The sequence below is a fragment of the Colletotrichum costaricense genome (genome assembly GCF_030867565.1).
Source record: "Colletotrichum costaricense strain IMI 309622 chromosome Unknown Scaffold_20.1, whole genome shotgun sequence".
Taxonomy (NCBI): Eukaryota; Fungi; Ascomycota; class Sordariomycetes; order Glomerellales; family Glomerellaceae; genus Colletotrichum; species Colletotrichum costaricense.
The window spans coordinates 759,284-778,527 of NW_026848249.1; the positions used below are offsets into that span (position 1 = coordinate 759,284).

Below are 19,244 nucleotides of genomic sequence, written 5' to 3' on the forward strand. Positions count from 1 at the left end.
GCTCGGTTTGCTTTGCCCCGATCAACCGAGTTTAACGCAAGTCTGAACCATCAGAGAACGCAGCATCGCCATGCCAAGTGTTACTAGCAAATCAGTCTATAGAAGTCGTGAGTAATGAGGAGCCGCCAAAGCATCGATCGGGGCTGAACAATATCTGTGCAACAAAATAGCATAAGGTCGCCAGAGACACCCGGGTAAGATGAGATGGGAAGACAAATTCATCATGAGCACGATGAAATTATTCCGCCATATATCTTCGACATCACGCGCATTGACAAGACCGTTGCTTCTAGGTGCTAACTTGGCGAACATCGTCGGGGGCAGGTCGTCAATATATCCGTCGGATGGCGTTTCGACTGGACTCAGTGTTCTCGCCCCGAGGGGGTTCATCCAGGTCGTGGCGTTCCAGGAGTAATCGATCTTAGCCCAGGATTTACCTGTGTCCGGGAAGTAAGCCTCACAGTCATGATGAGCCAATCAATAAGAATCTGGGTACCCTCCGTATTGGTCTTCCATAAATGCTTGTCGGTAAGCCGTCACAGTATTGACTTGCTTATTTGCGGTTAGCATGCTTATCATATTGAGGAATTCTTTATTCTTCGCATAAGTGTGTCGTGTACTCCGAAAAGCCGTTTCAACATCCCCTCCCCCCGCCGTGCAACTACTGGTGTTCTACCGAATTACTGAAGAACCGGGCCAAACCGGGAAAGATCCCAGACAACGCATGTAATCTCATCGATTGAACGCATATTGACGAAAAATATTTTGATCCAGGGAGAACTCGATTATATGATATCGCTACAATCAGGAAGATATTATAGAAAGAAGATCAAGACGCCTGGGCCAACTTGGATTTGCGGTTGGTGGCATTCGGAGTTTGAAACGGAACCTTTGATATGGCCAGCACCGATGTTCTCTACGCCCTTTGTACGATATAATCGTGGGCGCAAACCAGCTGAGATTTACACACATTCAAATATCAATTTTTCCATCCATACCTTGTTGCATGAGACTGGAGAATGGTGTCGCCTATGTTCTCCACGAGAGATATCTCTCCTAGACAAATCAAAAGTGAAACACGCCGATCAGTGTCATAGCGGAACTCTTTCCGAGTTCCGCCCCCGATCTGCGCGTGAGGAACCGCCGGAAATTCCGCCGCTAGCCCCGCCATCCCACCTCAAACAGAAGCATTTTGGACGCCGATAGCATTCGATCATTAGTAGAACCTCCGATCCGCGCCTATGAAGAATTCCAGATCTCGATGGTTTTGAAGGGGGTCAAGTATTTTGGAAAGATCCTAACAGTCACATATGGTACAGAAAGTTGCATGCGCACATCCTTGCAAGCTCTTCCCCTCTTTGTTGGAACGGGCAGTTGCTACATGATCGATCTACCCACGAAACATGCCTCTAATCGGATGTGTAATGTTCCCAGTGATAAACATCATCTATAACTGTTATTCGCAGTGAGATTGTATCTCGAGGAACATCGACCTATGATGAGAGCTCTATTTCGACTTTCAAGTTGCAAGAGTTGTGGTGATGTGAAACCCTGCGGACGCCGCCATTCCGCAAATATTTAGTTCAAGACCATCTATCCCCTCCAAGCTTAGTCCGGCTAGCAACCGAGTCAGGTAGGTTCCTGCTCTTATCTCCATCCCCATACGGCCGTCCAGTGAAGTGACTACAATTTCTGATTCAGTACTTCATCTTGTATTCCTGGGGAAGGGAGTGTTGGAGAACGAGTGATCAATCAAAGACTCCCAATTAGTCAAATATCGAACGCATCCCGGGAAGGATTTCGGGTGTGACGCCGGCTTTGACGGATAGTGATCAACCCCCACTGAATGCCAACCTACCCCAGAGATCTAGCGGCTTAAGTTTGCGGGGTGGCGGGGGTTAATGTCCAGCCAAGATCCTTCAAAACCCCCCGGAAACCCTACCTCTCAAATTCCGCCCTTTTTCTCTCGACCTCTTTTATCGTTCGATTATCATTCGACTGCTTCGCTCAAAGAAGCAGGTCCCAGAAAAAAGAACGAAGAAGAGAAGAGAGTGGAAGGAGATCACGTGCTATCACTCTTTACTTTTCAATTGGAACATGGATTCTCCAGAATCTCCCAGCTCGGTCGGCGGCGGCGACGGCCCGCAAGCCGGATCCCCCGGTTCTCAGAAGAGCGGAATTCCGAGTGCCCCAAAGACCCGGACCACTCGAGGGAAATACATTTCCAAGGCCTGGTAAGAAGACCCATCTTCGGGATTCCGACGTAAGCAGACGTTTGTAGTTGGCCTATACTGATTACGTTTCGAAAACCTTGCAGCTTTGAGTGCCGGAAAAGAAAGAGCAAGTGCAATGGCAAGAGCCCTTGTTTCCGTTGCGCTCGTCAGGCATTGACCTGTAGGTTGATCTATTCCTCCCATTGCCGATGTAGAGCGAGGAAGACTAATAGCCTTAGGCGCATACCCGGCCTCGAAGAAACCACGCAAAGATAGAGGGAATAGCGCGTAAGTATACAGCTTGAGATGGACACGGTATTTTGTTGACTAACCTAGTACCTAGTGATACCGATGCACAAGCTATCCAGTCTCTAAGGGATCAAGTGGCTTCTCTGCAAGGAGGCCTGGATCAGTTACGACGGCACCAGTCCCAGCAGCCGTCGGAAACCCAGTCAAGCCCTCTCCATTGTGAGGTTGCACCAACAGTGCTCCAAGATCTCCCGGTCCCATTGGGCAATCCGGATGATCAAGTAGTAGACCCAGCACTTCAACCGGACCCCATTGTCGTAGATGTTGAATCCTCCACTAGCCAAGACGAGCCTCAACCATCCGCCAGTTACACCTTCAACATCAGTCTTGCAAGAACACATCTGCGGGCACGGGGCATCGGCACCGCCGATCACGAGACCGGCGGGATGCCCGGATCTGTTAATCCAACTCGTCCACCTTCACCATCCATCCAAACAGCCTTTGGGTTAGACGTCGGGTCAATAGATCCTTTGTGGCTAATCAACGAAGAGGAAGCTGTAAGGTTATGCAATGTGTATGAAGAAGAGATTGGCATTCAGTACCCCTTCCTCGACATTGGGTGGCTTATCGAACGAGTTCGAAGCCTTTACCATGCCATGAACAGCGGTTCTCGCCTTGGGTTTGCCTTTGCCGCAATCCCAGGGCCGACAATTATCGACCCTCAAGATCTAAGCTTGGTTAAGATGGTGCTATCTACAGCCTTGACTGTAGAAGCTGGAGGCTCAAGTCAACTTGGCAGGTCCCTATTCCTCGATGTGAGGAAATCATCACACGATAAGCTCTGGGAATCGGCGAGCATCAAGTCGACTATGCTCTACATCTTACTCGTAGGTGTCGCCTTTTATTGGGTTGAAGTGTACAAGAGTACTAATAATAGACCTCCAGGCTGTTTATAGCTTTATGACTGGTGATGATTTGCAAGCTTGGAGACTTGTCGGCATTGTTGCCCGATGGTGTTTGGAAATGGGCCTTCATCAGTCAGCAACCATCAGCAAAACCTTCAAGGATGCCGGGAAACGTAAGATGGCCATGCGGCTATTCTGGTGTGTCTATACACTGGACCGGCGTTGGGGCTTTGGCGCAGGGCTGCCCTTCGTGATGCATAACTTCGATGTTGACCAGCAATTACCAGAACCTGTGAGTTGCACAACACTCAGCCACGACGCTGCTACAGTTGTGAGGGAGATATTTATTGACCTTCTTAACTACAGGACCAAGATGTTCCGTATCTCAGAGCCATGGTAGAGTACAGCCGAATTGGCGACAAGGTTTGGGCGACATCGTACAACTCAGCAAGAGCAACTGGTGCCATCAGAGATGACGAAATTTCCTACCTGTTGTACCGCATAGACCAATGGTATGAAGACCTTCCAGAAGACTTGAGGCTATCCTCGAATGAGCAGACGGCCAGTCCCAATACGAATTCTACGACATCTAGAGGTCTTCAACGGCTACAAGTCTTGCTTCATCTGCGAGCCAACCAGATGAAGATCCTTCTTCTTCAACCTTTTCTCCACTCAACATCCAGTCTCAAGTCAAACAAATCCAAGGTCCAGTCACTCGTCAACCTAGCCAAGGACACCATACAGATGCTCGACTCTCTTAATAAATCAACAGACATCTACCAGAACCAACAAATGTGCTTCAACCATTTCCTCGTCTCCGCTCTCGGAGTCATCTTCCTAGTCGTGGCGCTGTCGCCAACGGAACATGGCGCTTCGGTCCGCGATGAGTTCCACACCGCACTGGACTTGATCAGGGGTCTCAGCGCCAGATCCTACGTCTCAAGCCGACTCTGGAGGAGAATAAGCGACCTGCGGCTCGCGTGGCGAAAGCTGGGATTGAATGCTCCTCAGTCTAGGGAAGCTAGAGAGCCTAGTACGCAACAGGGCAACGCGCTGGTCACGCCACCCACCTCATCTGGAGGGATGGACATTCCACCTGGAAGCGTGCCGACAGGTGTCGATGATGGGTTGCGCGGCCCAGAGCTTGATGCATGGCCAGCGGGTTCGGGTGAGCCTTTCACCGAGGCTCAGATGGCGCAGGAGCTGAATGACTTTTTCAACTCGATAGATGGCGGGGGAGACTTTGGGATTCCTTTACCCGTTTTGGGTACCGACGGAGACGGCCTCGACCCAGAGAGAGGTCCCGAAGATGCGTTCCTTGTGGACGATATGAACGCCTCCATGGATGTGTCACACTTATTTGTAGATATGCTATGAAATGACATGATGTATCATGAATCGTTCAATACTTAGCCATCCTCTTGAACCATGATTACGTGAAAGCTGCTGCATTTGTCGACTCTTCTACATTTCGGCCTCTTTACGATGCATGATCTTGGCAAGAGTTAACCAACAGAGGGATCGCTGCGGCCAATGAGCAAGCTTCATGTCTTTCTGTTGTTGAGGAGCCTGGAGGACATGAGAATCAGCTCGAGAGCCTCAAGCTGGCGATGACTGCTCAGGATCTAGGCTAATTCACGACCATCTCTCTTCAAGCCCCTCAACTCACAACCTTCCCCAATTATGCGGAAGGCATAACACCATATTTACTACAGACAATGATTCCGATCAATGCCCGCATCTCTCCACCTCCAACTACTCCGTCAAACCCCACGTCATAGTGTGACCTGTGCGGCCTCCGCGCGACACCGGGACGCGGGGGCGGAATTTGGAACTGCTATTCCGACACCAAACCATCGTCTCGGGACCCCGCGATTTGGCTCAGGCCAAGGAGAGGACGAATCGCGGGGAACTGTGAATTCTGATGTGAGATTTCCGCCCAATGAGTTATCTTACATTATAAATGATTTTGCTCGTCTAGTCTGTCGTTGTCATCAGAACCAACAAAGTCAACGACCTCAATCAGCAATTGCAGTCTGCGCCCTGTACATCCTGCCCATCATGCTCGTCGCAGAACTCGTACAAGGCCTCGTCCACGAGGCAACCCACCGACCGACCGAGTTCCTCGCTAAATTTCTGGGGGTCGCGGTATTGGTTTACTTCATCGCAAACGAAGTCGTCAGATCGAAAGCTCGTCTACCCGCTTGGCATGGCCCAAAGGGACTCCCCGTTATAGGGAATCTGCACCAGCTTGGCGGTAATGCCTCGCAGGTGTACAAGGACTGGGCAAAGGAGTTTGGTGCCGTTTATCAGGTCCAGCTGGGCAACCTCCCTGTTTTAGTTGTGAACACTGCTGCTGCGGCCAAGGTTATGTTTGGAAACAACTCGCAAGCAACTGCCTCACGACCGGAGCTCTACACTTTCCACAAGGTATGTTCCATTGTCTAATCAGATCGAAACTGAGATCCCTAACATTTGCGCTCTAGATCGTTGCCAACACTGCTGGCACCACAATCGGCACATCTCCCTACAATGAGTCTCTCAAGAGGAGGAGAAAGGGTGCAGCATCCGCTCTCAACCGCCCATCCATTGAGACTTACATCCCCCACCTGGACCTTGAGACAAGAGACTTCCTCAAGGACGCTCTGAACTACGGCAAGGCAGGCAAAGTCACCGTCGACCCGCTTCCCCTCGTCCAGAGACTCAGCTTGTCACTGGCAGTCACGCTGAACTGGGGCATGCGATTCCCTAGCCACGACGACGGACTGTTCAAGGAAATCACGACGGTCGAGGGCGAGATCAGCCGCACGAGGAGCGTCACGGACAACATGCAGGACTACATCCCCCTCCTCCGATACAACCCCTTCTCGGCCGGGAAGCGCCACGCCGTGGAGATGAGAATCCGCCGCGACAAGTACCTGTCTAAGCTCAACGGCGACCTGGAGGAGAAGATTCGCAACGGAACGCATGAGCCGTGCATCCAGGCCAACGTTATGCTCGATGAGGAGGCTAAGCTTAACAACGTCGAGTTGACATCGATCAGTCTCACTATGCTTTCTGCCGGCTTCGAGACGTTTACTGCAGTATCGACCTGGGGTATTGGGTTCTTGGCGACGCACCCCGAGATTCAGCAAAAGGCTTTTGAGGCGATCAGAAAGACGTATGATGATGGAAACCCGTTGTGTGATGCGCATGATGACCAGACTATTCCCTACCTCCGCGCTTTGGTTCGCGAATGCTTGAGGTATGATTCAGATGTGGCATTCTTGACAACCTGTGACGTCGACTAACTCTCTTACTCAGATTCTTCACTGTCCTTCGCCTCTCACTGCCTCGTGCCACGAACAAGGAGTTCATGTACGAGGGCAAGCTGGTTCCCAAGGGCACCGTAGTCTTCTTGAACTCTTGGGCTTGCAACATGGGTCAGTCGCTACTCCCTTTTAGGAAAACAAACAATTCCTAAAATAGCAAACTAACTCTTCCTCAGATGGCGATCTCTGGCACGATCCCGAAGTCTTCCGCCCCGAGCGCTGGCTGGAGAACCCCGAAGCACCCATGTTCACCTACGGCATGGGCTACCGCATGTGTGCCGGAACCATGCTGGCTAATCGCGAACTGTACATCACCTTCCTCCGCATGCTGGCCAGCTTTGAGCTGTCGTCAACGGACAAGATCGACACCGATCCCATCACCGGCGCTGCTGATTTGACCAACCTGATCATCACCCCAGGCTCCTACAAGGTCACCTTCACCCCCCGCAACGAGTCAGCCCTGAGAGCCGCCCTGGAGACTGAGGTCGAGCACTGATTTCGAGTTATTTGGCATTCGCTATCTGAGATGTGGGGGAGATCAAGTCTGCCGGAGGGAGTATAGGATGGATGAATGACAAGAATGGAATACCGGTCCACCATGGAATGAATACTGCAGCATAACGATTCGGGACGGCGCCATGCATTGATTGACAGGATGGAAGAAAGCTGGGCCAAAGTCTAGCATCCCATTTATGTACCAATAAGTCAAAAAGTAAAAGAAATATTTTGAATTTCCGAAACCGAGAATCGAACTCGGGGCTATGCCTAACCTCTCACTCACGGGAGCTCATGAGAGGGCATCATGTTGGCCACTACACCATATCGGATTGTTTGATGCTGAAGATGTTCAAAATTGGATCCTTACCTCGCGGGCTAGGAAGCGGAGTTGTGTGTGAGCGTGATGGGGTTCGCATGAAAAGATGAAAATTTGTCTCTTTGGCTTGTGGGACGGTGGGTCACCTACATGAAGTCGTTACAGGGCAAGACCTGTCTCTGAGATATGGTGGAGAACTTGAGGTGCGGATAGTCTAAAAGCAGAAAAGGTCTGGTATTCGAGGTCGATGGAAATGTTAGCGATGGTCGTCAAATATTTATCGAGTTTGGAGGCCGAATTGAGCTGCTCAATGTCTTGTCTTACGAGTTCCTCCAAGAAATCGCACCGCAGTTCATCATGCTAGCGAATTGACTTGCTGGTGTTAGTGATGAAGTTCCCTCAGGGGTTTAACAAGGCACCTTGTCAATAGGCTTCGAAGGTCAAATCAGCGGGAAAGGATTCAAAGATTCTGGAATCAGTCAACCAGCTACTTTTAATTGTCTCTTATTGAGATTTATTCAGCTGCCGCCACGTAGTGATGGCCAATACCGCTTTGAGGATTGATGCAGATACCAGGCCGCCCGGGCTCGACTCCTCCATAGACATACGCTGCTTCAAGCTCAATTTCTTCGCCAGTGAGTGCATCAACTGCACCAAAGTCATGAAGAACCCCGAAAGCGCTGTACGAACACTGCTCTCTTCCACCTACGAGATGCGCTGACGCTTTGAGCAAGATCCTGTACGCATCGTCCGCCACGTCAACGTCTGCCTCTAAAACCACTTGGATAGTCTGAGTTCCGCGAGGCGCTGGCGGGATGCAGTCCAACCTGAGAACAAGTACTTCGTCGTTTTTACTCGCATCTGGCAGCTCGCCCTGGAAGACTGGTATGACGATCCTCGTCTGTCCGTCCACTGTCGTGGTGAAGGTCATGGCCCGAGTACTCGGGAGTATTGTGTACCGTTGAAACACCCGATGCGCCTCGCCTCCGATGATCTCGAGAAGGACAGATCGTGGATTCACCTCAAACGTACCGACTAGTTCATCGTATCTTCCGTGTCCACAGACATTCTCGGCAAAGACAGCCGCGCCAAACGTGACAACTTCGTCGTAGTCCCACATGTCTGGTATCAAACGGAGACTTCCTGGGTAATCGAAGATCGCAGAGGCTCCGGTACCGAAGAAGGCCTTTACCATGGATCTCAACTGTGCCGGTTCGGTGTAGCCTCCCACGATAAGGACTTTTGAAATGTCGTTGTTAGAAAGATTCGCGCTTTCGATAACCCGACCCAGAAGGGGTAGTGTCTTCTCGAGTGTCTCCATCTCAGTTGCGTCGAATACCGAGCTCCCTCTCAGCTGCTTTTGATACATCAATCCGCCCACCTCTTTGCCAATCTGGTGATCACTGACACTGGCCAGACCTTCAAACACACCTGCATCAACCTCGAACAAAGATACCTCGAAGGCTTCTCTTCCTAGGTCATACACAATGAAGTGGAATTCGTCGTCGAGCTTGTCTATGCCGAGTCCAATAGCAGCGGCGGTAGGCGCGTTCATGATGCGAAGGACTTCTATTCCAATGGAATCCCCAGCCTCCGTGATGGCATCGCGTTCTTCCCTGGTGAAATATTGCGGTACAGTCACAACTGCCTGTTCAATGGGTCCAAGTGTCCAGGCTTCGGCCACCTTTTTGAGTTCCGAGAGGGCTTCGATTACCGAGTCTTTGAAAATGTGAACTTCGTGAGGATTGCTTGAATTTACGTGAGGGATCGGGTGCTTGATGATCTGATGTAAGAAGTACTCGGGTTCGGCGGCATCGCAAACCACAACACTGATAGAAGTCAGCACTCACTATTGAAGAGTGTGCTGCAGACCATGGTCCAACCTGGAATCGAATAGAGCACTTGAAAGACTTGGATCACTTTGTGCATGATGTGCCAATTCATCCGACCCCATGATCGTGAAACCTGAAATACGGTCTGCTATCAGTCTTAAACTTTCTAAATTCAATAATAAGCTTACTCTGGCCATCAAGCGGTATCCTCCTAGCACCGCGTTGTATCTTGCCCACGCTCGCATACGAAGGTCCGAGGCTCTTTACAACAAAACTTGTATCAATCACAACATTCATGAGTGCTTTGGAGTTCCGAGGAGACACTCACGATAGACATGAAGCCAGGCTTACACGCATCCTCCCAGTCATTGACCTCGAATGCAGATGCACCAGAGCATGCTAGCGATAATGACAAGATCAAAACACCGAGTAGACCAAAGCCTATGGCTCTGTGTCTTTCTGAGGAAGGCGGCATCTCGGTCAGCTTCAATTTTCGGCCATGTGTCGGGGTGTCGTGAATGCATAGTTTTCAAGTATCGCGAACGCCTTCGGCAATGGAGGCGATGGTGACCTGGCCCTTCTTTTCGGAGGATCATGAGGCCAGCTCAGCTTTTACTGAGCATGCGGCGGAAAACCTGTTCTTTTTGTACAGGAAGTACGGCTGTCGTGGCCTGTTGTTGGCGACAGCAGCTGGGTGCTTAGTGAGCTGACCAGAATATTGATCCCACGCTAGCTCATATTGCTCACTTCGGTAGGCTACGTCTCTTGGTGCTCAAGCTAGGAGTCGAGGTCGCATCCCAGTTTGACCTGACCTCACATTCTAGGGAGACGCCTGCTGGTTGTGGCTAAAGATTTTGAGATGGCATCTTCTCCTTGAGGATTTGAGCGGCCTGAATTCCTGACGAAGAAGTACTACTCCTGAAGTTCAAGATGCCGCGCTATCAGCAAAGAATTCTTGATGATGCTCTCTTGAAGGTATCGATGCGACGGATTGTATTCTTTCTACCTGGCAAGGAGCACCTTGCTACAAAGATCGTGGTTCGTCGCGATTGGTGTGAGTGCATGTGGTTAGACAAGGGACGATGCTGAGAACCTGAGACGAAAGTCGTCCTGCTCGTTCCCCGAAACGCTTGCAGAGCACATGTACCAAGCCACACCTGGCCCACCCGGCTCCAGCCGTCATCAGTCGCCCCACTACGGGCTTCTTATCGCTCCCGCAGCTCCGATAAGGCTCCCAACGACAACGGGAGCCAGCCCTCTTCCGTCATCTTCACTCCTTCAAGTCGCACTCTTCCCAAGCTATCCCCCGAGGCTGTCACCATTCCCAGAGCTGAGCCAGCAAGCATGACGAACGCACGATCGGAATGACTGATCCCACGTACACGGTCTTCGTCAGACTGCCCATTCTGCGGGGCGATTTCGCGGATCCCCCTCCGGTGAGTCCATGAGTCCATCCGCCCATAGCCGTCCGGGTGCCTGTAGCCGCGGGACCGACACTAATGCGACTCCACGATGCAGGTCAACTGGGATTCCGCCAAGGACGATGTGCTATGGAATATCATCTCCGGCGCAACTAAGCAGGAGATTGACTGTAAGTTATGGCTAGCATTTTGAACTTCTGAGCTTTTGAGCATCGCTGATTTGTGTGTAGGGAATGAACTGTAAGTCCTGCCAAGGAACCGGATTCACACCATCGAGCTCACTCGTTCCCTAGAGCCTTACATTTCGATGTCACCGTCGACTTCCTTCTTCAGCAAGTAGCCTACTTGACCGAGCGGCATACCGCGCAGCTTCGAGCCCAGGTCCGAAAAGCCACAGCTGCCGCCAAAGGCTCCTCTGCCCCATCCCCCGTTCCTGGCGCCGAGCCATATACTCACCAACGAACTGTCTCCGCGCTATCCATCCGACGCGATTCGCCGCTCCCCCGGACCGATACGAGTACGCCAGCGACGCCAATAACGAGCTCTCTCCGGCCGAACATCACACGAAATGCCTCTTCAGGTACGATAACACGCAACCTGGGCGGCGGCTCTACGACCCGCCAGAGCAAGCCTGCCACTTCGCGGCCATCCAACGACAATCAGCGACGTCGCCTGTCATCGCTCCCTATTCAGAGTACTCCCAGGAGCCCCGAACCGACTTCGCCTGAGGCCGATGAGCTGAGCTCGCCCACATCCTCGGACGATGAGTCCAGTCCAGCGCAATCGCGCATCATCCGTCGCCCACCCCGCTTCCAGCAGCGTGACGGACCGACTGATCTCGAAGACGAAGACGAAGACACCGAGCCTGCTTTTCTCCAATACAAGCCGCAATCGTCCAACACATCAGCGCAAGATATGGGTTCGACTTTGCGGGGCGACCCTCGACATGCCCGACGGACCCCGAAAGGCAAGGAGAAGATTCACCACTCCGAGACGTCAGATTCGTCGACCAGTTCGCCCGCCATGGTATCCAAGGGTCCTTCAACAGGGGAAAGACGACCAGCTGGCCCACTCTCACCGCGGCGTCCGGCTGAACTGTCTGGCAAGAGTCCAAGTAGAAAGGGGTACTCGCGAGACGGAAGCGACGGTACACCAAGCATGGGTAGCAGCTTCAGTGACTTGGATGGTAAGCTATAGAATCACTCATCGTTGATTTGCAGTGCTGATTGACATTAGACGCATCTGTGACACAATCTGCTCTCGAGGAGGCCCTCGCGAGTAAGATGCAAGACGGCGGCATCGGGAGCAGATTTAGCATCAGCCAAGCGTTTAGAAGCCGCTATATGCCCAAACCTGGTCAACAGTAGCAGCGTATGCATCAGATTTTGGTTTACGGTAGAATATGAATCGGTTGGGTCGAGAAGCATCTCTGGCGTTTAGGTAAGATCACGAAGCGGGTCAGAATGCCCAATTTTGCTCAGTCAATTATGGTTGTTGGGATAGGACTTGGCGTTTAATTCAATTCAGTTTATGGACGTGTTCCGTTTGATGTTTTGAGTCTCTTCCTCCTGGATAACTCCAAAGACTGACATGTCTATCCAGCAAACCCAGCACACCACTTCAGGGTTGAGAAGAGGTCGGGAAGCACGCTCATCTTTCCTCGTCCGCGTTAAAAACAAAATAGGCGCTATGTGCTTCAAGGATATGCTGATTCTAATCCATCTTACAGTCGCCTCTAAAGCCATTAATGATGGCATCCCACCTTGATCTGAATATTGCGGTCGACCAGGGAATAATTCAATCGAGACTCAAAGCCAAACCACCAAACAGCGGCGCGTTGTCCAACGAGTGTCTCCTCCTAGAGTTCATGATCGCACCCTTTCCTGGGTACGCATTTCATGGCTCTCGCCTCTCTCGGCTTCACAACTGTCAGTCTACAAACACCCTGAGCCGCCGGGAAGAGAAACAACTTACCATCCGACTCATCCGTCTTCGCCCCTTCATACGGGTCCCACGTCTTTTTCCTCGCCGGGAGCGGTTTCGTCACCACTTTCCCTCCTCCTTGGAATATCCCGTCTTCGCCTTTATGATGCCTCGTGTCGTGCAGCCGGTGTTCGTCGTCGTCATCGTCGTCAACCCTCTCGCCGTGCTCCGCACGACGCCTCTTGGCCTTGTGTGTGCGGTAGAAGAACAGCGCGCCCACGACGCCAATGAAGACTATGACGGTGCCGATGATGGCTCCGATCTCGCCGGCCGTGAGGGCTCGGGGCGGCGGCGCTGGTTGAGGACCGGTGCGGCTGTCCCCTTCGTAGAAAGACATGGCTTGCGACTAGAGGGCGAGGGAGGGAGGTGTGTGTGGTGTTTTGTGTTTTGCCCGTTTGAACGGCAGAGACGCTCAGATGGCCAGTCTAGGAAGCGTTGGCTGCGGGAGAGGCGTTCGATGGCGGTCCGGGGGATGAAAGGGGGGGGGAGAACAGGTAATCATGGATCGAGATGGGAGCTATGTCAAGGGCGGGCGGGCGTCCTGGAGCTCTTTGCGTACACGGGTAATCCGTGAGTTTGGTGAAGCAGGACCAGGAATCCGGGAATCTTGTAGGAATGAAAGATCGTCCCGGGAGGAAACAAAGCGTCTCTTCTTCCTCGTCCCACAGTAGGAGAATTGCAGAATCAAGAGAGAAGTAGCAGACTACAATCCCTTGTGGAGGACGATCCTGTTAAGTTGGACCGTCCGTCCATGTCTCTCATCTACCCCGGCTTTCTTGCTCTACCTACGCGGGAACTCGCACGTAGATTCTCGCCCTCTTTCTCGGTAGGAGGGGGGGTGAGGGAGTCTGGTCTCATCCATCTGCGGTTCACCCCTTCATCTTTGCTTCTGTCGCCAACGACGGACCGGCTTGGGGAAACCTCACCGAATGGAGGACCTATCCTTCTGCGGCTAGCCGAAACGGCACTCCGGTTTGGCGGTCAGTCGTTTGCGCGGCTCTAGATTGCGGTGTTTGTCTGCTAACCAAGTGAAAGTACCCTTTCTGTGCTTGGCTGTGGCTCTATTGCTCTAGTCTATTCCTCGACTCCCTCTCCCCTCTAGAGCATTGGTAGAGAAAACGTGACAAACAGAAATGCAGATCGTGTTGGAAGAAGAAATATGTTGGTTTGCTTGCTTCCCAAAGGGGCATGTAAGAGATGTTGGAGCATGGGTGTCCGCCTCCCTTCCCGCAATCCAACACTAACCTTAGATCTCATCCGTTGCGCCTTTTCCACCTTTCCTTCTCCATCATATATCCGTAGACCCCCGGTCTGTTTTTGTTTGCTAGTGAAGATGCTAATGCCTTGACTTCTCTTGTCTTGCTCCAACGGGACGATGAAACTGGCGGTCTTGGATGAGGGGCTCCTCCACGCACCTAGCAAAAGGTCTTCGAGTTTCGACCGACTTTGACCGATGGCTCTGAAAGTCTTGGACACAAATCCAATCGAGACAGACCTCTTTCCAAAGGAAACAGTGAGCATCAGACGGAAGACACACGTAGCTCACCCTTGGTACCAGGACGCGCAATATCGAATCAGCTTTTCTGTATCCTGTGATCCCCCAACTTGGAGCAAGAGATCTGGGTGAGAGCTGTCGAGTGGGCTACACGCATCGACGTTCCCGGTGCCACGAGACGGGTTGAACCTCAAGAATCCGGCCTCTCATCCTCCTCTCCCAGAACGGGGGCCCCGTCACAGCCCAAATTTGAAAGCTGACTCCCGCTTGTCATCTCCCTCTAGCCCGTCACGCAACGAGACACAATCGGGTCTACTTAGCCCTTGCACAAATACGTCGGCACGGTCGGTTCCCGTGAATGTCTAACGCGAACCAAAAAGTCGCCCTTTTTAATGACTCGTTGAACGAAACTGGAGCTTTGGTTCAATCCTCATGGACTCCAGAATAAAAGGTTCGAGGGAGAAATACCGGTTCAGACAATGAGATTGAGATTGGCCATCGACGTTTTCTTATTCCTGGACCAGGGGCCAAGGCGGTGGGCTTGAGACATGGCTTCGGTTGCCGCAAGCCCTTGCATCCGCAAACTCGCCGACCGCGCATCCCGCCAAGGCGTGACCAACATTAGCATGGAACTTTTTCCCTTTCCCTAAGACCGATTGTGCTGGTGATAGACGACGAAGTGAGACTCTTTTTTATTAATTTCTCGCTTCCAGAAGACATGTAATATGCACAATGGTGCCACCGAAATCCCCCCCCCCCTCCCTCATCTGCACCATGCGACGCAACTCTGATCACCGCTCATCGCTCCTCATGAGATGAATGAGGGAGAAAAGAGAGAAAGCAGATGGTGCGTGAGAGATCCAGCATGTCACCGGTGCGTCCAATCTGCGGGTGTATCGTGCAGGTTGGTGGTATTCGTGGTATCTGGGGTCGAAGCAGTGCGCGACGCATCATTTCCAGTCTTTGGCTGCATTGCCGGGGTTGTGGGATGCAGGCGGGATACCTGCATGCCGCGCTGTCGCTCTTCGGGAGCTTTTGGTGCTGCAAGATCTTTGACAGGCTAGGTGGGCGTCTTGAACAGAGTGGATGGAATCCGCCTGGCTGCGTTGACACGCTTGGCAGTCGTTTGGGTGGTTGCTCAAGGTGATACGTTGAGGAGTCGCACAATGGTCGATGTAAATGTGGTGTTCTTCCTTTTAGCGACTCAGAATCGAATCGAAACCTACCAACTTTCAAACAGCAAAATGATTAAAATGAAATCAATAAGAATGGGATTTGGTGATAGACGTTGGGTCGGATCTGAAGAACAGGTGAGTAGAATTTCGAGTATACTTGAGAGGGAAGTGCAAGGAAACAATTTCCGACAATGGCTCGGTTTGGTTACAGCTCTCACAGCAACGGGGCAACATATACAGACGTGATACTTTGAGAAATGAATCCATCGGCGCGTCAAGTTTCTTCATTGAAGAGAGCTTTCTCTGCAGCATCCTCTACAATGACGTCCAGCCCTCCCAGCTACACCAACCTTCCGTATCTTCAGCGGATTCTAAGCCGGCGTGAAGCTCAACAAGACGTCGTTGGGCAGCTTCGTTGTGATACCCACAGTCTGCAACATGGGCCTCTCATCCCTCGGTTGAATGTCTTTGAAAGTCTGCAAGATCCTCACCACAAAATAACTCATCTGCGTCAGCGCGAACTGCTGCCCAATGCAAATACGCGGGCCGCCAGAGAAAGGGAGATAATCCCACCTGTGAGTTTGAATTCATTCAGTCAGCAAAGGCTTCTCATCAAAAGACAGAGTTCCAGGGTAGGAATATGATCAAAAGGGAACGGAAGGGGGCATAAACTTACGACGGCCGCATCTCCTCCCAGCGCTCGGGTCGGAATTCATCAGCGTCCTCGCCGTACAGATCCTTCCTCCGGTGAAGACAGAACAGAGACCACCGCACAGCCGTGCCTTTCGGAATGAAGATTGGCGACTTCCCATCGGGTCCTCCGCCTACAGGTAGCGTCGTATCCCGTCCTGTGCCGCGCGACATGCTCGCAACAGTCGGGTACAATCTCAAGACTGATCAAGACGCATCGCACCGTCAGCACTCTATTCCCAAAAGTCCCCTCCTCTCAAACAGTCAGCGAATAACTTACTTTCCTTGAGCACGTTGTTCAGGTACTTCATATCCTTCATCTCCTCCCACGTGGGCCTCCTCCCCTCCAACGCCTCCACCTCGCCCCTCAACCTCCTCACAACATCCCCCCTCCTCGCCAGGATCCAGAACAGCGCAGACAGCGTCGACGCCGTGGTATCCCGCCCCGCGAGGATCATGGAGAGCAGCTGCGCGCGGATGTAGTCGGGTGTCATGCCGGGCTTCCCAATCATCTCGTTGAGGAACACGTAGCCCCTTTCGGGGTCCTGCTTCTTTTCCGGGTCGGCCTCCCTGATGTTGCGAATGTAGTTGTCGCAAAAGCCGTGGATCTTCTTCAGGCCTTCATCCCACTTCTTGTCGTTGTCGAGGAAGGTGAGCAGGCCGAGGCGGGAGCGGATGGCAGAGCGGGTGGTGATGTATTCGAATGTCGAGGTGAAGTCGCGGGCTTCTGGCGACGGCGTCGTGAGCATGTTGGTGGAATGCCCGAACCTGGAGAACTATCGTCAGTATGTTCTGTTTTTCACTCGCCAAGTAACTCTCTTCTGAGCACTCACATAAAATCAGTTGCCGAGTCCATCGTCATCATGTACAACAACGCCTGCAAATCCACCGTACCCCCATCCTTTGGAATATTCCCCATAAGATCCTCAACATGCCTCTCAAAACAGTTCAAGTCCGCAATCTGATTCCTCACAAAACTAGGCCTCATCATCGCCCTAGCACCATGCCACACCTCCCCATTAGCCGAGAAAATCGCATCCTCCCCCAAAATCGGCAGCACCGCCTCCCTTCTCGGCCCAATGATAGGAAACGCCTCAAACGACGTCGCCAGAATCGCCTTTAGATTCTCCGGCTCGCTCGTCATGAGCACCCACCCGCCGGGCGTCTTGACCCACCACGTATTCCCCAGCGCGCCAAAGAGGTCCTGCCACCACTCAAGGAGCTTGTGCTCCTTTTGCCGGGCGAGCGAGGCGCGGATCCAGTCGGTGCCGAGGATCGGGTCCTTGTGCGGGTACGTGGGCGCGGGAGCGCAGCGGAGGGCCTTCATTCTGAAGAGGTACCATGCTTTCTTGTATAAGATGAGGGCTGGGAGGGCGAAGAGCGTTGCGAGGAGCGGGCTGGCGAGGGCGTGGTTTGCTGTGAGGTGAGAGCTGTGTGACCAGGTGAAGTATTTCTCGGCCAGCGTCCAGAGGATGTAGGACCCGAGGGCGGCTGATGAAGCTGCGTATAGGTATTCTCGCGCCATGGTGTTCGATATGTGGTGTGAGAACGTTCAATCGACTCCAAGATGGCGAGGTGAGGTGAAGGTCCTGGTCTTGTATCTATAGCTCTGGTACCCCTCAACCCTTTGGCGTAGGACTGAATCGCAGTTAAAGCTCACGCACGTTTCCAAAGTCCGTGCCGGTTTGCCCGATAGAAAGCCGGTACAACATCAGACGGAAAAGGTCTCCGACTACTATGTCGCCCAGGGTTTCCCTCTTCCAAATGAAAGAACGGACCCAGTTTGTTTGGATTTCGGTTTCGGTACGGAGTAGTCCACTAGATAAAGTAATCAGTAATCCTAAAATGACCAAACCTTAGAATCTTACCTAGGCACACGTAGGCTGGCCAGAGTCGCATATCTTATACACCAAAGTCTCCATCAGAGACATGCCCCATCCCATGTGCGTGCGTCCAGAGAGGAGACGCAAGTCCGCAGAATGATGTAACATCGCCATCTCGTAGAAGGTAACGTATGGATATCCCCGGTGGTTTCCCCTCATCACCCATCTTTAGGAATTGGACCTAAACTAGCTCTCGACATAATATCTTAGTGCCCCCCGGTGCCACCTCCTTCCAAGAGCGGCAGTTTGGCTCAACTAGCACCACTAGGAACCTTTAACACGGGAGCGCTACGCTACGGCCACCGAGCTAGCTCTTGACCCCTCCAATCCCACCGCCTCTGAAGCCCATTACAGATAGCCTACTGAAGTAACAATCATGTTAATCCCCCCGCAAAAACAGCATCGGAGAGAGCGACGAACTTCACCTTCTGGTGACTTCTGACGAAACAAAATGGCCGCACAGGGCTGATCACCAATTCGCTCCTTCCTCTTCAGTAGCGCTGAGAAAGACTTTAGAGACCACCTCTAAAGGATGAGAAATGCCTCAGTATAGCCTATTACCTCTCAAAAAAGAGACCGTAATTGTGCCGCCATCGTCATCTGGCATGGTTACACAACCACGTCCTCGAGACACACAACACCACCACCACCCCACATCCCTCCTTCCTTGCCCCATTACCCCCCCTCGTGTTCGGGCATGTGAACAGGAAACACCCAGCCCTCCATTGGCTGAGCTCCCATGTTCTAGGAGCGGGGGAGATATAAAACCGCGTGCGAGTGTATGGACGGATATTTAATAGTTGCACATCCATGGCAAGTTTCACCATTGACAAGGGGGTAAGTCTTACCAATAAGCGAGTTCAAAGTTGAGCTGTCAGACATCAAAGTGACAAGCTCGCCGGAAGGTCAAATGCGAGGATCGCAAGGAAACACATCCGACTGCGTAGTATCTTCAAATCTTACTTCCTCGTTCAAAAAGCATTCCCCTTTTCTAAGTTCTGGCGTTTCCTTGGTTTAAATTAACTGCCGGAAGGCTTGGAAACTCTATCTTCTGTCCTCACTCATTCTCATCTGGAGCTCTGCGCATGTCGCCTTGATGCCAAGCTTATGTGGAGAGCTCCGCCACAGGATTCGCCGCGAGAATCGCCCGTCAACTCGGCGGACGGAGCTGGATGCGGCGCCGTACCGGCCCCGTCAGCCGGGAAATAATGAATGCATTTGATTCCAGTCCGTCGTGCTATGCCACCGATTAACAGATTTATTCACTCGAGTT

At 52.1% G+C, this 19,244-nt stretch overlaps 8 protein-coding genes across 8 annotated transcripts; 4 read left to right on the plus strand and 4 right to left on the minus strand.

Annotated features, from left to right (window-relative positions):
* Positions 1-96: 96 nt before the first annotated feature.
* CCOS01_14426 (polysaccharide deacetylase) lies at positions 97-390 on the minus strand (the record flags this gene model as incomplete). The annotated part of the gene is made up of 1 exon (XM_060462570.1): positions 97-390. One exon carries the CDS (start codon positions 388-390, stop codon positions 97-99), a length of 294 nt encoding a protein of 97 aa, XP_060307055.1.
* A 1,707-nt stretch (positions 391-2,097) lies between these two features.
* On the plus strand, positions 2,098-4,744 carry CCOS01_14427 (fungal specific transcription factor domain-containing protein; the record flags this gene model as incomplete). Its single annotated transcript, XM_060462571.1, has 4 exons — positions 2,098-2,234; positions 2,557-3,349; positions 3,501-3,659; positions 3,734-4,744. 4 exons carry the CDS (start codon positions 2,098-2,100, stop codon positions 4,742-4,744), a joined length of 2,100 nt encoding a protein of 699 aa, XP_060307056.1.
* A 684-nt stretch (positions 4,745-5,428) lies between these two features.
* Positions 5,429-7,174, plus strand: CCOS01_14428 (cytochrome P450; the record flags this gene model as incomplete). Its single annotated transcript, XM_060462572.1, has 4 exons — positions 5,429-5,797; positions 5,854-6,611; positions 6,671-6,789; positions 6,855-7,174. The coding sequence occupies 4 exons, from the start codon at positions 5,429-5,431 to the stop codon at positions 7,172-7,174; spliced, it is 1,566 nt and encodes a 521-aa protein (XP_060307057.1).
* Positions 7,175-8,006: 832 nt separating this feature from the next.
* On the minus strand, positions 8,007-9,799 carry CCOS01_14429 (PrBiP; the record flags this gene model as incomplete). Its single annotated transcript, XM_060462573.1, has 4 exons — positions 8,007-9,321; positions 9,376-9,457; positions 9,513-9,585; positions 9,653-9,799. 4 exons carry the CDS (start codon positions 9,797-9,799, stop codon positions 8,007-8,009), a joined length of 1,617 nt encoding a protein of 538 aa, XP_060307058.1.
* A 666-nt stretch (positions 9,800-10,465) lies between these two features.
* CCOS01_14430 (uncharacterized protein) lies at positions 10,466-10,672 on the plus strand (the record flags this gene model as incomplete). The annotated part of the gene is made up of 1 exon (XM_060462574.1): positions 10,466-10,672. The coding sequence occupies one exon, from the start codon at positions 10,466-10,468 to the stop codon at positions 10,670-10,672; it is 207 nt and encodes a 68-aa protein (XP_060307059.1).
* Positions 10,673-10,688: 16 nt separating this feature from the next.
* CCOS01_14431 (uncharacterized protein) lies at positions 10,689-12,112 on the plus strand (the record flags this gene model as incomplete). Its single annotated transcript, XM_060462575.1, has 4 exons — positions 10,689-10,760; positions 10,843-10,915; positions 11,041-11,931; positions 11,982-12,112. The coding sequence occupies 4 exons, from the start codon at positions 10,689-10,691 to the stop codon at positions 12,110-12,112; spliced, it is 1,167 nt and encodes a 388-aa protein (XP_060307060.1).
* Positions 12,113-12,610: 498 nt separating this feature from the next.
* On the minus strand, positions 12,611-13,065 carry CCOS01_14432 (uncharacterized protein; the record flags this gene model as incomplete). Its single annotated transcript, XM_060462576.1, has 2 exons — positions 12,611-12,663; positions 12,720-13,065. The coding sequence occupies 2 exons, from the start codon at positions 13,063-13,065 to the stop codon at positions 12,611-12,613; spliced, it is 399 nt and encodes a 132-aa protein (XP_060307061.1).
* A 2,704-nt stretch (positions 13,066-15,769) lies between these two features.
* Positions 15,770-17,613, minus strand: CCOS01_14433 (cytochrome P450; the record flags this gene model as incomplete). Its single annotated transcript, XM_060462577.1, has 4 exons — positions 15,770-15,971; positions 16,075-16,291; positions 16,369-16,856; positions 16,922-17,613. The coding sequence occupies 4 exons, from the start codon at positions 17,611-17,613 to the stop codon at positions 15,770-15,772; spliced, it is 1,599 nt and encodes a 532-aa protein (XP_060307062.1).
* Positions 17,614-19,244: the final 1,631 nt, after the last annotated feature.